We start from the raw sequence: 16,992 nt of genomic DNA, 5'->3' as shown, positions 1-16,992 counted from the left end.
CATGACCACATTTCTTTACGGTTAGGCTTTGTTGTGGTGTGGGTTAGGGTTAGGGTAAGGGTCAGGGTTAGGGGGTAGACATGAATGGGAGTCAATGGAAGGTCCCCACAAGGATAGAAATACGAGACTGGGCGTGTGTGTGTGTGTGTGTGTGTGTGTTGGGACTTCAGGCAACCCACTGGACTGCAGTTTCCATCAGAGTCCAGATGAGCGGAGGTTTGCGGCGCTGCAGCAGTGAAGTGTGTATCGACGAACTCGTCCTGTCCTGACAGCAGCGTCAGAAGGAAAAAGAGCATCGAGCCGGAGCAGAGCCTCACGGGGAGCTCATGTGGCTGAGAGAGCACCGACGCAAAATGAGGGTCAAAACCCAGCGAATGCACAGGCAGCCGTTTGTTCCAGACACACAAATTAGAGCCACAGTGAACAAAGTGCAAAGAGAATAATGAAATAATTCCCCGTCCTCCTTTTTGTCCTTGTTAAATACCAGCCCAGCTGAACAGCTGTCCACACAGCAGTGAGAGATTCGCTGAGCAGAGGGTCCATCAGTCTGCTGCCACGTTCAGGCTGGAGTTAGAGCCCAGACCGCCTCAATGATCAGAAACAATGCAAAGAAAGCAGCAGAATAAACTCATTCCACAAAGCACTGCTTGGTACATCGTTTTATTTTATCTTCCACTGTGGAAGATAAAATTGTTGGTAAAAAGGATGATTTTCAGGATTATTAGAAATGGTTGTTGCTCCAGAGACACTAAAACGCAGCAGTTTTATCTTAGTTGGATGCTTTTGATTCTGAATATTCATTTATGATCTGCAGCTGTCTGCACTGTTATGTCTCACATGGGTTTTCCTGTTTTCTCACGAAAACACATTTAGAAGTCAGTGTCATTAGTGTGGTGTCCATTCAGAAGTGGAAAGTAAAGTATTTGAGTTCAGGGAAAGACTTTCAGTTTCTGAAACACTGAACAGTCTGGATGCTACAGATTGTACTGGAAAATATCAGAAGTATGTAAAAAGAATATGAGTCATTTAACTGAATGCACAGATAACAATGGTAGCCTGAGGAACTGCAGCATTTCCTAATTTAAAGGATACATTTGGTTTAAACAGTTTTCACGTTGTTTATAGAACGAAGTATAACAATATACTCACCCAGAACGGTTTTCTGATGCAAACTGCTTCGGGAGACATTTAAATCCAAAATCGAGCTGCAGACATCCGTATATCGTTAGCCAATGGGGCATGTGTGGCGCCGACTCCCAAAACGGCTTTAATCGTCCAAAAACTCATTATTTTCATCAATATTTCCTCATGGTCCGCTCACGCCTCTCCGCCACCACAGCCCGGTGTTGCAAAATACATGCTGTTGCGGTTTTACAGATCTCTGAGGTGAATACGGTGATCAGGATGTAAACTGAAGTACATTCACCAAGAGACACAGTAGGTGGCGCTGTGCAGCTAAGTTGTTGGTCGCCACCCACTCCAAAGAAGAAGAAGAAGAAGATCTCTGAACTGCAAACATCTTCTGCAAACATCATCATGAGCCGGGTTTCTGACCCCAAACAGATCCTATGTGTTTCTGAAACAAACAGGGAACCCAGTCCCCCTCAGAGCAGTGAACTATGGCGGTTCCCTCCATGCGCTCGCCAGATGTTCGCACTGATCCAACCGCTCAGGGTGCACTACCACCTCATCGCCTCACGGTGGCGCTCGTGAGGCTCGCTCCGTCCACACCGCCTGACCAAAACTCACACTGCCAGCTTCTGACCTCCTTCCTCCCCCCAGATGTTCCCCTTTCGACAGCGCTGAGCTGAAAATGCCTGTTTTGAATGAGTGTATCTGAATAAGCTCCTGGAGGAACATACACACCTGATCATCCATATTCATGAAGGTGAGCGTGTGTGTTATGTTGCAGAATCAATCCTCTGAGCACCTTGTTAGTAGATCAGACTCCATGTTTGTGTGAAGTTCCTGCTCAGTTTTACATAAACTGACCTTCAGGGATGAAACTCTGAACAACCTCCTCAGGGGAAGCTTTGCTTCATAAAACCTGACTGGCTGATTATTCCTGGCATTTCAGAGTATCCCACATTACTTTACATAAAGAGTGTTGTCTCTCTATATTTTCTCTGTCAAAAAGCAGGACTGTTACTATTTCACTGAACTCCTCTCCACAGGAAGACTGTAACTCAGAAGGAACTCAGTTCCAACAAGCCTCATGGGAGAAGCCTCATGAGCAGCAGCCCTGCAGCCGTCATGTGTTCACAGCCTTAAATACACACTTACAAGAACTACTTAACGACAACAGGATGAACAGGTCGGGCAGAAGTACGATTTTTCTTTTTCAAAACAAAATACGCCTTTTTGGAGTTTGTAACTTTTCCATTTAAATGTCTGAAACAAAACTCGATGAAATGAAACAAGACTCAGTGTGAGTCAAGTTGTGCACAGACTGAACCCAGTCAGGGATTTTCCCAGGCCCTCATGATGTTTCATGACTATAAATTAAGATAATTACCGTCTCAATGCAGTGATGATATTGAAGCTCTATGTGAACATGGGTCAGTTTTCATTTCGGTCTTCATACTTCTGAACCAGCAGCATTGATGAAAGGTCACTTTTTTAAATGACAGTGATTGAAAAGACACTTCGAACACTAATTTCTCCTTTTCAGTGTTTTGGTTCTCTGAACTTGTTCATTCATGCTGAAAAAAACTCACAAAGAAATAGGTTTTCAAACATGGAGGTAAAGTGTCTTAAAGACATGTATTTCATATGGAAACAGTTTCCTCCTGGATGATTTGTTCAGCGGAGAATCACTGAGTGCTCCAGTCCTTCTTGTAGGTTTGCTGAACATTATAATAAATCATCAAGTCTAAACTCATGAATACACAGTAATAAGATAACATTTCACAACATTTCAGTCTTTATTCATCATCTTATTAACCTGTGAGATTTATTGACATTACGTGAGGATAATTAACAAACCTGACTCACTGTTCCTGACGATCACATCTCTTTATTTCAGTCTGTATTTAACTGATCATCATGACAATGAATAATATTTTTGAGTTTTCTGAGATGATCTTGTTTTGATGAATTTTAATAAAACTACCTCTGAAGGTTCATCCTGGTGTGTTTTACTGAAGCACACACACTGACAGGAACCAGGGAAGCAAACCGTCCACAAACATGTATGAAAAAATCTAATATCTGAAACACGAGCAGTGATCTGAAAACAGACGTGGCGTCTTTGGACCTCGTGATTCACTGGAATTTAAAGCCTCTAATCCTGATTAACTCGTCAGTATGACAGGAGCTGTTTCTTCAGGTGGAATTCCACACTGACCTGATCCCCAGCTGCTCCTGGCTCCTGACCCCGCTGACCCCTCTGTAGGCCACACCTCCATGACCCTGCACTGACGGGAAACATTTACATGCAAATCACCTGGAGTGAAACATTTAGATCCCTGGGAATAAAACAGAGCAGCGAATGAACCTGCTCAGGATCAACAAAGAGTTTTGATCTCAGTTAAAGATCATGATCACCCATAATGCTTCAGTACTCTTGAGCACACAACGGTCCTTTGGATAAATCTGACCACATATTTCATCAGGGAGCTTAATCAGTCCTGTGGAAGCAGGAAGTCTCTGTCACTTCTCTGTTTCCACCTCCTGCTCTGGTTTCCTGTGAGGAATGATAAAAACCACGTTTCTCCCATCAGGAGACAGCAGCTGAACCTGCTCCTCATCACCGAGAATAAAACTGGAGATGTCCCTGTCACACCCTTTGACTCGACTTCCAGAACCACGGGAAAGAGATGAACACGCTGTGGGTCAACAAGTAGAGGTCTGGTAGATTAGAAACCAGTCATTTCAGCCCGGTCAGACAGGGACCTCCCTCATAAAAACACACAGACATGAGGTATGGATGGAAATGTGGACACTGTGTGGAGTTCCTGATGGGAGCTGTGTGTGTTCTGCTGTCTTCACCTGCTTCCACTCATTTCTCTCCCGTCTTCAGTTGGGATTTAGCAGTTTTCTCTCCGTCGGTCCCTCTTTTCACTTCTCTTCCTGCTGTGCTAAAAGACTGGCATGGACACATGGAGAGTGTTTATCAGATACACTATGAGGGACGCCTGTCACAGAAAGAACAACAAGCCAAACACAGTCAGAGACGTTCAGAGGGGGAAAACAAATAAACGTCCATAAATAGAAATCCTACAATAAGAAGCATCAGAGCTTCCCTGAAGACGTTTGTTTCATCTCCTCTGGAATAAAGACTAAGCAGCTCATTAGCAGCTCTGCACGGGGAATGTTTTCCAGGTGAATGTTGCAGCGAGCCAATAAAATGAAGGAGAAATGTCTGCCACAATGCATCCCATGATGCCTTGCATCCCCCGGTGCTCAGACTCTCTTCACCTGGAGACACAAATTAGGTTTTTTACATTTATACCTCCAAATACTTCAAATACTTTTATTGTAACAAACCAGAGATATGATGTTCTATGAAATATCAACAAGAGCAACACGTGCAGCAAAAAAAAAAAAAAAAAAGTTAAAATGAAAAATAGACAGAAATTCTTCCACTCAAGCCTTTTTAATCACATTTTTTCATTTCACCTTAATCCCACGTCTTGCAGCAGAGTGACATCTTGAAAAGACAAAGAGAAGTCACCGCTCTGACGGGAGAAGTCTGTGTTTAAAGAGGATGAAAGCACAGCCTGTGATTGGCTGTCACCGTCATCCACCCACCACCATGTATTCTCTCTGATCCCTCACCCATATCGAGGTGGAACCACGGCTCCTTCTCACAGACTCCAGCTCGGGTCTTTTTCCCTCGCTATCCGCTCCGAGGCCAAAACACTGATCCCAGCTTTAAGTCCAGACTCTGCCTTTGTTTCTCTCTGAGTCTGAAATGTCAGTCAAGCTGATTCAAATCACGACTCATCGCAGCGCTTTGACAACGGGCCATCTATTAATCTATCTGAGTCTGAATCATCAGTCTGAGGGAGGATATTTCTGAAACATCGCCCTGCTGTATCCAAACAGCATGAAAGCTCCAGGAGACTGGAAAAGAAGAAGAGAGAGAAGCCCAGAGCCTGTGAAGCTTCTCCAGATGAAACACACACCTTGGACCATGTTCCAGCGGCCATGTTAAATCAGAAAGCTGCTCTTCAGTCAACTCACTCTCACCTTGAAATATGCTCTCACATATTCTGCTCCGAGCTCGCTGGTTCAAACGCCCGTGGATCCGTTTCAACTCTCCTAACGCATCGAGGTGTGGGAGTAGAAATACAAACCAGTAAAAACTGAGAAGATCAACTGGTTAGATAGATTTTGCTTTGTAGTCTCTCCACGAAAGGCCAGTACACACTAAAGGATTTTTTCAATCTTCCCCGATTCAGAGACCACACACTGGAAGATAACAGAGGACAGACAGCACCAGATCTTCCTCTCCTGATTTTCTAGTGTGTGGTGTCGCTGTGGAGCAGAACACACACGAGATTCGTCATCAGAGAATCGGCTCCTCACTCTTCCAAATCTCGCCTAGTCCAACGTGGTTTTGTGCGGTTTCCCTTCATTCCCGTGTTTACATTCATCTTCACTTGAAATAATAAGCGGAGAACTCATTCATTCCCTCGGTTCTTTCAATCAACTTTCAATCAGTATCGCTCTGTCAGGCCCCCGTGTGCGCATGGAGCACGGACTGTCGGGACCTTGTCAGAAAATTTAAATGTTCCAGTACAGAAGAGGGAAACATGGTTTCAGATCATTTTCTTATAATTTACCATCCACATTTAATAATAATTCAGCTTATTAATGTGTGTGTGCGTTTTGTTTTTTTCTTGACTCCCAGTGCAGCAGTAGAATAAAGTTATTAGCAGACCGTGTCAAATAAAAACTACTTTTTCAAATCACCAAATATCTTAAATCATTCTTTTTGTCCACAGATTTGATAGTTTAAATCAGAATAAAGACTCGTTGAGCTTTGATTAGGAACATTTCATTATACGTCGCTCTGTCTCTGAAGGCACAGTCAGTGGAAAGCTTTTTTTTTTTCTTCCCCATTCTTCCGAGATGGTTAATAATGGAGATTAATTAAAACATTGGGATTATTGCAGGGCTGGCAGAGATGCAGATGAATGCATTATATCAGAGTCTGGGTCTGAATGGAGGAAATATAGGTCATCCAGGAGCGATGAGGATTGGAAACTTCTGCACGGCTGAGTTTAGGAAGCTCTGCTTTTCTGTTTCACCGTCATATATATAGTGAATATATTTCACAAACATATATTCATGTCTCCAGCTCTGACAGCTGAGAGGGAATTTTTTCAAGCAGCAGCACCTTGGTGAGTCGGAGCTGCTCAGCCAATCAGGGAGCTCTATTTCGAGGGTGTGGACAGGTCGGCTCTGAGCTGATCGTCTAGCAGGGCACCACACACCACATGATTTGCAATCGGAAATATTAAACATGTTCATTATCTACGATCTCCCCTTCCGATGCCTCCCGAGAGGCTCCGACCGGAAAAAATCTCTCGCGACACACTGCACACTACAGGAAGATTAGACCCAAACTCATTTTATACTCTTGACAATCGGACCTTGTCGGCTTCTGTCGGGAGGAGAAGATCGGGGCAAAATTCAGCCCGATCATCCTGTAGTGTGTGGAGGCCTTAAGGGAAACGTGGTGACTGGAGAAAAAGCTAATCCAGACTCTTGGTGTCTCACATCGGCATGAAGCCAGTATCTGCAGTCTGGATGTTGAACTGCTGGCTGTGGGACTCTGCTGGACCGGAGCGTCCAAACCTCCACCGAGGCTCCAGACAGAGGAAGAACCAAGGCAAGGCCGCTCATGATGGAGTGTATCACACAGATGTTCTGCCTTCACTTTCTGTCTTTTTTGTTGCAGTTCTGCCAGGATCACTTTGTCAAAATTTTATTACAATCCAGAAAGCATGAACATTGGAACAACAATATGCACAACATAAATACAATCCATCATTAGATAACATGACAATAATGTTGCGTTAGTAAAAGATGACTAAGGAATTACAAAGCTTTAAGCAGCAAATTGAACTTGGCGGTGTGGCTCTGTTCTGGGACCTCCCTCCCCTTCCCCACGCCTGTGGGGAAAGCCTTGAGGCAGGGAGAGCACTCCCCCCTGCCTTCCAAGTGCCGACTTGGAGGGGCACGAGGGAGGGAGAGCAGCAGCAAGAACCCCCCGAACAGAGCAAGCATCCAATTCAAGTCAGCTTATATGAGTTACCAATTTCAACCTGGTTGATTCTAGACACCTTTACAGCGCAACCCAACAGATCCACATGAGCAAGCATAAGCGACTGTGGAAAGGAAAAACTCCCTCTACAGGAAGAAACCTTTGCAGAACCAGGCTCAGAGGTGGCGGTTTTCTGCGATTCCGGTTGGGTGCAGGGACAGAAAGAGGAGATAGATATGAGCCGTCGGAACACAAGGAGGAGCTGGGGAGGAGGTGGGTACGAGCAGCGTGCAGATGACGGCCAGACACTCAGGTAGACTGGGGCGGTTTAAATACACACCCAATAGATCAGCTGATCTGCCTGGGAGGGGAACTGATCACCTGACGTGAGGTGGTAAGGCCGCCCCTGATGCGTGGGAGCTCGGCCAGCAGCTTGACTCCGTGCCTGTCAGAACTACCGCTTCTGCTCCATTTCTGCCAGGATCACTTTGTCAAAATTTTATTACAATCCAGAAAGCATGAACATTGGAACAACAATATGCACAACATAAATACAATCCATCATTAGATAACATGACAATAATGTTGCGTTAGTAAAAGATGACTAAGGAATTACAAAGCTTTAAGCAGCAAATTGAACTTGGCGGTGTGGCTCTGTTCTGGGACCTCCCTCCCCTTCCCCACGCCTGTGGGGAAAGCCTTGAGGCAGGGAGAGCACTCCCCCCTGCCTTCCAAGTGCCGACTTGGAGGGGCACGAGGGAGGGAGAGCAGCAGCAAGAACCCCCCAAAACGACCACACCAGCGCTCGTACGCCAGTACGAGTAATGCAGCAGAAGAAGCATGTCTGCATATAAGGCTTAAGGCAGGGGGAGCACTCCCCCCTACTCCTTGCGCAAACTGAGGAACCTCCCTCCACTTCCCCGAGCAACGGGGAAGCCTGAGGCAGGGAGAGCCATCTCCCTGTCTCCAAGTGCCGACTCGGAGAGGCATGAGGGAGGAAGAGCAGCAGCAAGAACCCCCCAAAATGACCACACCAGCACTCGTACGCCAGTACGAGTAATTGCAGCAGAAGAAAAGCATGTCTGCATATAAGGCTTAAGGCAGGGGGAGCACTCCCCCTGCTTCCTTGTGCAAACTGAAGGAACCTCCCTCCCCTTCCCCGAGCAACAGGGAAGCCTGAGGCAGGGAGAGCCATCTCCCTGCCTTCCAAGTGCCGACTCGGAGAGGCATGAGGGAGGAAGAGCAGCACAGAACCCCCCAAAAGAACATACCAGCATCCATACTCGGTACTAGTACGCATTTGCCAGCAAATTAGCAAAACCGAAGAATCTAGAAAGTAAGCAGAACGCCATCACCCAGTTTTTAGATAGATGCAGTAGCGGCTACAGCCTCCGGCCTAACAGCAGCAGCAGCGGCGGCAGCAGCAGCTAAGGTCCGACTGAAGCACAGTAGTGGCTACAGCCTCAGGCCTCACGGCAGTGGCCGCAGATGGTCTGTAGCACCCCCCCAGGCTCCACGGTGGCGGCGGGAAACTCAAGAGAATCAACATGCATGGAACTACTGGGTGACTACACAGGCACAACTAGCGGCAGGAACAAACAAAACATCTGTCTAGAGGAGCAAGGCCGGCACGGCACGTGAGCACGCGGATCACAGGACAGGGGAAAAATGCGGAAGTACAACTAACTCCACCTGCCTAACGCGGTCGGGATGAACAACCAAGCGCTCCTTCCAGCGCAAACGCTCGATTGACTGATCAATTAGTAAAAATAAACACGCAGAAAACTACCGGATAATCAAACAGGCACGACTGGGAGCAGCAGGAATTAACATCGTCCTGGAATTAGGAAGACCGGGACGGCGAGATGGATCGCTGGACAGGTGATTCAACTTAAACCAAAGGAGCAGGGTCTGCTAGCCCACACGCTCTCTCTGAACATCCAAACACCGCAGCTGACGACCCGTGTCATCCCGGCCGCCAGGACCAATCCGGGATACCCGGCTCGAACACGGCCTTAACAAACCCTGGACGGCCAAGAACTAGGTTCGGAGCGGTCGAGCCGCCATGGATCGACACCACGGCCAGGAGTCGACACGCCGAGCAGCAAGTGGGACGCAGGCACGCAGCACGAGCAGCAAAGCATCACAGAGATCGGTGAGCAGGCAGCGCCACACTAGCAGCAAGGTGAGACAGCACAACAGCAAGCAGGCGACGCAGGCAGCGCTACGAGCAGCGTGCAGATGACGGCCAGACACTCAGGTAGACTGGGGCGGTTTAAATACACACCCAATAGATCAGCTGATCTGCCTGGGAGGGGAACTGATCACCTGACGTGAGGTGGTAAGGCCGCCCCTGATGCGTGGGAGCTCGGCCAGCAGCTTGACTCCGTGCCTGTCAGAACTACCGCTTCTGCTCCATTTCTGATATTTTCAGTGTCAAGCACCAACATTTTCCAGTGATTTATGGAGAACCTACTGTCTGACATTTATTTACTTCAGTTAAACAGTCATGGATGTGATTTTTTCAAGAACTTGTGGTTTGTCCATTATAAAAGCTGTAAAAGGTTTTTAAGGACATGTTGTGAGCTCGGATCAGAGGATCAGGTTTGGTGAGATTCACGCAGCCCTACAACCCTGAAACAGATCAATCAGGATGACAGATGGATGGATTATTACAGCATTCAGGTAAGTCTGTTGATCTTCATTATTGTTAAAAACAACCCCACTCTCTGAAAATACAATCTGTGTCCTGTGTGTTGTATCTGTTCTCTTCTGATCTGTTATTTTACAAGGATTTCTCATCACCACAGGAGGCTAATTCTCTTCCAGAAATCAGCAGAGCTTCAGAGATGACATTATCCTCACTGCGTCGCCTCGCAGAATGAATCCTGTTGTGATATCAGGCAGGTTTGGAGCAGCAGTGGAACAAATGCAGCTGAAAAGCTCAGCAGAAGCGCCGCTCATCTCTGTGACGGTTCAGGAAGAAACACACCTGCAGCGCCGTCACACCTGTGGAGTCTGCAACACCTTTCTTTTAGTTTCAGTTTCAGTTTATTCATTTGTCCCTTGGAGGGCGATTCAGTGTGCAGTAAGTTCACGTTCATACATAACATAAATATACAAGACAACATAAAAGCATAACAGACCTCGGTGCATAGTCAGCTCCAGCACAAATAAAAAGCAGATCAGCAAGGTGGACCCATAAAACCAAGCTGTGCGAAACATTCCAGACGGCAAACAAGAAATGACAAACCACTGTCAGAAAATGTGCAGTAGTTGCATAGTAAAGCATGGAAACTTTGGTAGACATGCTTTTACTTCCTCTTCTTTTAAGTTTCCTGCTTCTGCAGAGGAAAACAGCACAACCGCTTTGTATCTTCATCACAGCCCGTCTGAGACGTCCGGAGTCCGGAGAATCAATCAGGCATGAAAGGACCGGCAGCAGCATTAACAGTGGTTTATTATCTGTCGCTCAGACTCTTCCCAGCAGGCTCACAGGGGGCTCACTCCACTGTCCTCACTGTTCAGACTCCATCCAGCTGGGAGAATCAGATTTCACTGCGCTGCTCCATTCTGGAGGTCAGCAGGAGCGTTTTCCCTCTCAGAGCTGGAGCAGTTTCCACTCATGTTCATTCAAACAGCTCGGAAAAACTCAGCTCCTCTGGATGAGATTAAGAGGTGAAACACTGTGAGAAGAATCAACTCACTGAGGAAGAATTCAATCTGCATTCCACCTGCTCTGAGTTTATTTTCCACACTTGAATTCAACGGAATCAATAAAACAGAATCCACTCCTTGATTCAAGTCTTCAATCATGATTTCTATAAATATGAAAGCTTCAAATGGAGGAAAACTGCATTTTGGGAAGGTTTTCAGTGTTGATGGTTGATGGGTTCTAACTTGCTCGGCTGTAAAACAGAATCTCGCTGGAGTCTGTGATCAGCAGCAGGATCTCAGCGGAGGCTGAGGAAAGTGGAGTATGGAGGCTCTTCTGATGGCAGAGCTTCAACCATCATCATGAGGAGCTTCTTTTCATCCATACTCTGAAATGATCAAATCTGAATTCAAGCATGTGAAGGAAGAAGAGAATGAGATGTCATGAAATGCCTACTGCTCTTAATTTGAAAAATTTCTTTGTAATTTTGAAACAAATATTTCTATAAAAAGAAGAGCAGACAGGAAATAATGTCCAAACATCAAGAGTAACCTTAATAATGATGAAGTAAAGAAGCTATTTCACTGGTTAAAGGTGCAATAAGTAATATTAAATCACATATTGTAGAGACTCAACACGAGTAAAATTACGCAAGCAACACTTCTTCCTGCACATTTACAAGCTGTGGTTTTATTTTGTAGTGGAGGGCAACACTTCACTTGCTGATAATGTGACAAGAAAAGGTGTTTTTATTTATTTCACTTGAATTCTGAAGATAATCAATCAATCAATCAATCAATAAATCAATCAATCAATTTATTTTTGTATAGCCCAGTATCACAACAACAGTTGCCTCAGAGGCTTCAAGATGTTACATTGGTTGGTAAAAATAAAAACAGTGAATAAGCATAATGTTAATATGTCAAATTCACAGTAACGAGACAAAACGAAGCAACCACTGCCTTAGACCCTCACATAAATGGTCGAGCTCACAAGAAAAGCGTCATTGTGAACCACTGAAACAAAGTAAATGTCGCCAAAGTCAGTGTAAGGTGAGGGAGAGTTTTCCTTTGTTGTTTCTCCATAGAAAGGTGTTGGTTTTGATTCAGCCTTCACAGAAGCTCATCCATCAAAAGTTTCCTCAGAAAATTCAATTACTTTTTTCTGAAAATAAATAATCCACTTTGTCTCCAAAAAACTGTCTTCTTGGCATAAATCAAACTGGTCTGATCCATCAAACGTCTCATTTCTTCAGTACGAGGCTGATCACAGCCTGATGCTGTAAGAGAGGGAGGGACGTTCTGTTCCACTGGGATTCAGAGAACAGACATGATGTGAGCTGATTAAAGCGGAGCCCCGCCCTGATCGCCCCGCTCTCAGAACAACGGTGCATCCTGCTCACATCCAGCCGCGGGGCCGCCTTCACATCTCAGAGGAGCTCACCGTGTCAGGATCAGCAGACGATCTGCTGCCGGCACATGAAAGGAAGCGTTTGTTCCGTGTTTCATGCAGCATCGACTGAACTGAGCTGCGACTCGTCAGAGGAGAAACCCCGGGCGACGCTCGCTTTCTTCAGCTGGATTAGAGAATCTGCAGCATTCCCGTAAATCGCAGAGCGAACTCACCCACGGCGAAATCTCCCCCGATCAGGGACTGTCACAGATCGTGTCTTTGTTTCCTTCACAAGTGCTGAATTTGACAAGAAGGAACCTGAATGGTGATAATTCAGAGCTGTAGCTCAGGTTTTGTCCACATCCTCCATCAAAATGACTCATTTACAACAAGAAGAGACTCTCAGCTACATCCAAACTGACCGCTTCACCTCACAGCCTGAAAGGTGGAGCGACGGCGTTAACTTCAGGAATTCCTTCATTTTTAGTTCATTTTAAATAGATTCTCACAGTTATTGCAGTTAAGTTGTGTAACAGTGGTTTCATACTTATTCCAGCCACAACTGTCTGGAAACTTATTTTGACATTCCTGTGTGTTGATGTCACATCCTGTTCTGTCAGCTTCACTTCCTCTTCTCCTCCCCTTCTGATTGGCTGAAAAGTGACGAGGCCATGAAGAACACGAGGTCAATCCATAAACAGGATCTTCCTATAATGTATTTTCTTTTTGTGTCAAGTTATTCATGAGTACATCTGTTGAATGATGTGTGTTTTTGACATTTATGGTGTGAGGAACGGCCGCTAAAGGAATTTAGTCAGTTTTCAGAGTGTAATTAAAAAAATAATTGAAACTTTCTGCTTGCATATATTTAAATTACATAAATTGGAAACGTCAGCAGCTCACTGACAAAGTGAACGCAGTTGAAAGAGCAGGTCATTTGTGTATCTGTGCTGAATGAGAAAAGAAAAAAAAACTGGAGGTGTTAATAACAGAGACTGCTCAGTTTTTAGTTGTTCTGATCACTGTGTTTTCTATTGTTGATTCTCAATCAATGCAAAAGTTTTCAATGCAGCAGAGCCGCCACTTTACTGCAGTCATGGATTAATGGAGTGAGGAAGTCTGAATCAGAGACACCAGCCGGTTGCTGATCTGCTCAGCTCGGGTCTCACCACATCATACGAAGCGCTGCAGCTGGAAGCTGTGCAGCACATGAGGCAGGTGGGAGGGGCTTCAACACCACAGCGGAGGGCGGCTGGAGCTGGAGCTGCTCTGGGACCAGCTCTCCACACAGACAGAGTGTTCAGACCTGCCCTGCTGCACTGAGCTCAGTCCCAAACCTCAGCTGGTCTGACCTGAAAACAGCAGGTGGAAACACTCCGAGACTCCAACCTGCTGGGTTCCCGGTTGCTATGGTGACTCCCGTCTCCTGAGAGGAGCGAGGACAGAGGTCCATCAGAGTCGGGAAGAAAGGCCAGACCATGAAAGAGTCAAGATGAAAAAGTACCAAGTCTCAACTGAAGCTTGTGATCCAGTTTGCATGCAGCAGCAGAGATGATCGCAGCTCAGAGGCTGCACAACAGGAGCGCTTTCCATTTTCTGCATGAACTACTCATTAGAACTGACCTGCAATTAAGCAAAACGTATTAAAACACCTTGTTGTGTTGGCCTGGTATTCCTCGGGCATTTCTAATATCTAACAAACACTGCAAATACACAAAGTGAATTTATCGTACACTGAAGATTCTAAATAGAGCTGATTAGAGCTGGAAAACCTGAAGTCAAATCAATGAAACTTGATTTCATTTTACATGACTAAAAAAGAAAAAACATTGCAGCATTTTCTAAGCTCTATACATATTCTCTCTCACTCAGACGTCTACCTGCTGGACAGGCCTTCAGCAGTAAGGATCAATCTGATTGGTCAAACTGTCACTTGAACAGCATAAATCTACATTATTCGCTGCACTTTGGTCTTTTATGACTGTTTTTCCTGTTGATACTGTGAAGACGATACGTCTGTAATATACTGCGCAGCACGAATCACAACCATGTTCCCTACATTCAGTGAGAGATTTTGAAGTCAGAGTTCAGACTGGACGGTGGAGGGATAAAATTAATAGGATTAATACCTTTAATACCTTCAGAGAAAGTCTCAGCTAATCAAACACAAAACACACTCAACATTCTGGTTATTAATCACACTTGAAACATCCACAAAGTCCCACTGCAATCAAATATTAATGTTCCTTCCTATCAGTTTTAAAAGCACTGTGTTGTTAATTGTTTCTGACTGGAAGGAGCACCCTGCAGAAACTCCACCAATCCTCCTCCTCGTCTCCGGAGACGGGAACATTTGTCGACTGTTTAATGTGCTGCATCCGAGCAGCTAATTAGCTATCTAACATACCAGCAGAAAGCGTTGGTGAATATTTGTCTGACTGTTGTTTAGCAAGGTTTGAAGTGAGAGGAAAGCAGGAAGGAGAGTCAGTGAGGAGGTTGTTGCTTCAGGTCACAGCTGGCTGGGAAACACAAGGACGGAGCTGCAGAATCACATCATGTGGCGCCTTCAAGGAACAAACTCAAATTAAAGATGAAACTGCCAGTCCCAATGCATGCTGGGATGTTGTGTGGAATGTAAATAAAATCAAAATTCAATTGTTTTCAAGTATCACACACACACACACACACACACATCCATTCATCCATCTTGGACTGCAGGCTGGTTCCTGGATCAGTCAAGCTGTTCGGAGCTGTTTTAACATTAACTTGTTGAAGTATGAAGACAGTCATGCTGCTCTGAACGTGAACGTGCACAGATGAGACATTTCCAGATGTGGACACTGTCCACTCTGTCTGCACTAATATAACCCCAAACATTAACCCATTGCATTAGAGATGCAGGCATTTCAACTGAACCGGACGGTCTCCATCGTCTTCAGTCTGCAGGACGCTGTGTTCATGGTTTCCAACAAGAATTCAACATCGTGAATCATCTGACAACAGAGCAAATCTGTTTTCTCTCAGAAGACTCTTAATGCATCCTCTTCACGTTGAGCTTCTCTGAACTTGTGGAGCGTGAGGTGAACTGTGCTCACAGTGATTTTGGAGGTTTGCCTGATTACATGGAGGAGACAATCACCCGCCTGAGAGTCTGAAGATCATCAGGATCCAGTCTGACCTTCAGTCCTCGTTCAAAGAGGGACTGATGATGAGATTAAACCGTAGATGGTTGGATTTGTCAAATGCTTCTTCAGCCGTATTGTTAAATCCTGACAAATTAATTTCCAGTGTCTGGTTGCTCCTGTTGTGAAATTATGGGATGTGCAGCTGCCAGCAAATTCATGTCAATGACAAATGCTCAGTTCCAGCATCTGAAATGTTCATTTGTTCTGTCTGGACTGAAATGTGGGATTATGAGATTTACACATCAATGCATTCTATTTTTACATGAATTGAACACAGTGTCCCAAATTTAGGAGGAAATCGGGTTTCTTAAAAAGCAACAATAGCTTAACGCTAGAAACCATTTATTCCCTGTGTTATAATAACAATGATGGGGGTTTGAACCAGAACGGAAACTCGGAAGAACTTGTTCAGAACTTGATCCCCGACTACCACAACAGAAGTCTCATTTACCCAGAATGCATTTGGTGCAATCTCATCACCAAACTGCTTGTTGTGAGTTAAAAGTCAATGCAAAAATGAGCAAGTTTGTTAAAAAAAAAAAAAAAAGATGTGTCGCTGAAAAGTATCAAGGAGTCAAATAACAACCACACATGAACACGGCTCCTCAAGCGAAGTAAAACTTCAATCGATTCAGGCAGGTGCAGCCATCAATAAGGCACCGCCGGCCACAGCCCACCAGGCCAAACCCCCAGTGGCCCCGGGCTTCAGGGTCCTCCAGGGTCTCAGAGCCCCACAGCTGAGCTCCTGCAGCATTACCCCATCGAGTGCCAGCGAGTACACAGCTCCATCCAGCCCTACCTTGGTCCAGGTCGAACTCCTCCATGGTGCTGACGAAGTGAGGTCTGGAGTAGAAGTTGTGTGGTCCCGGCTGCTGGAGGCCCCCCAGGCTGAAGAGGCTCCGCTCGTTCATGGCGCAGCAGGAAAAGGCCCTCCGACTGGGGATGCAGGGGTAGCGCGTCCAGCTCTTCGTCTCCAGGTCGAAGGCCTCCAGCGCCGTCACCGGCATCTTCCCCTGACGACCACCTGGAGACGGACGGACACACACACACACACACACACACACACACACACACACACACACACACACACACACACACACACACACACACACACACACACACACACACACCAGATCAGATACTGAACGATGATCACCGTATTCAAGTAGCAGTTTTCATCCTTTCACGTTTATGAGTATTTTCTGCAAATTTTTTTCCTGAAGATGTGAAATACTGAAAAAAAAAAAAAAAAAAAAAAAAAAACACTTGATTTTTTTCCAGATAAAAATGTTTTGAGCTGGTTGGTTTATTCTGAGCTCTCTATTAATTCCAAAAAGTTTAAAAAAGAAAAAATTATTTAATAGCTTCTGTCTTATCATAAATATGTAACATCCACATTTCCTAGAGGTTTAGGAAGTCCATAAAATCCACGCCTGTCCTGTTTAATCCCCGCCTGTTGTCACACACTTTACTTGACGTTTCTGTGGAAGTCTGCCGAGCTCGCAGACCAGCGCTGGGACCATATTTCATTTTGAATTGAAAGA

At 45.4% G+C, this 16,992-nt stretch overlaps 1 protein-coding gene across 1 annotated transcript in view; it reads right to left on the bottom strand.

Annotated features, from left to right (window-relative positions):
* The window catches only part of klhdc8b (kelch domain containing 8B), a 190,508-nt gene that overhangs the window by 37,322 nt on the left and 136,194 nt on the right, over positions 1 to 16,992 (bottom strand). The window contains exon 4 of the mRNA XM_030118673.1: positions 16,248 to 16,472. Coding sequence (XP_029974533.1) covers positions 16,248 to 16,472 — 225 coding nt within the window. The remainder of the gene's footprint in view (positions 1 to 16,247; positions 16,473 to 16,992) is intronic.

The sequence above is a fragment of the Salarias fasciatus genome, chromosome 20, assembly GCF_902148845.1.
Source record: "Salarias fasciatus chromosome 20, fSalaFa1.1, whole genome shotgun sequence".
Taxonomy (NCBI): Eukaryota; Metazoa; Chordata; class Actinopteri; order Blenniiformes; family Blenniidae; genus Salarias; species Salarias fasciatus.
This window is presented reverse-complemented; position numbering and strand designations above follow the sequence as displayed.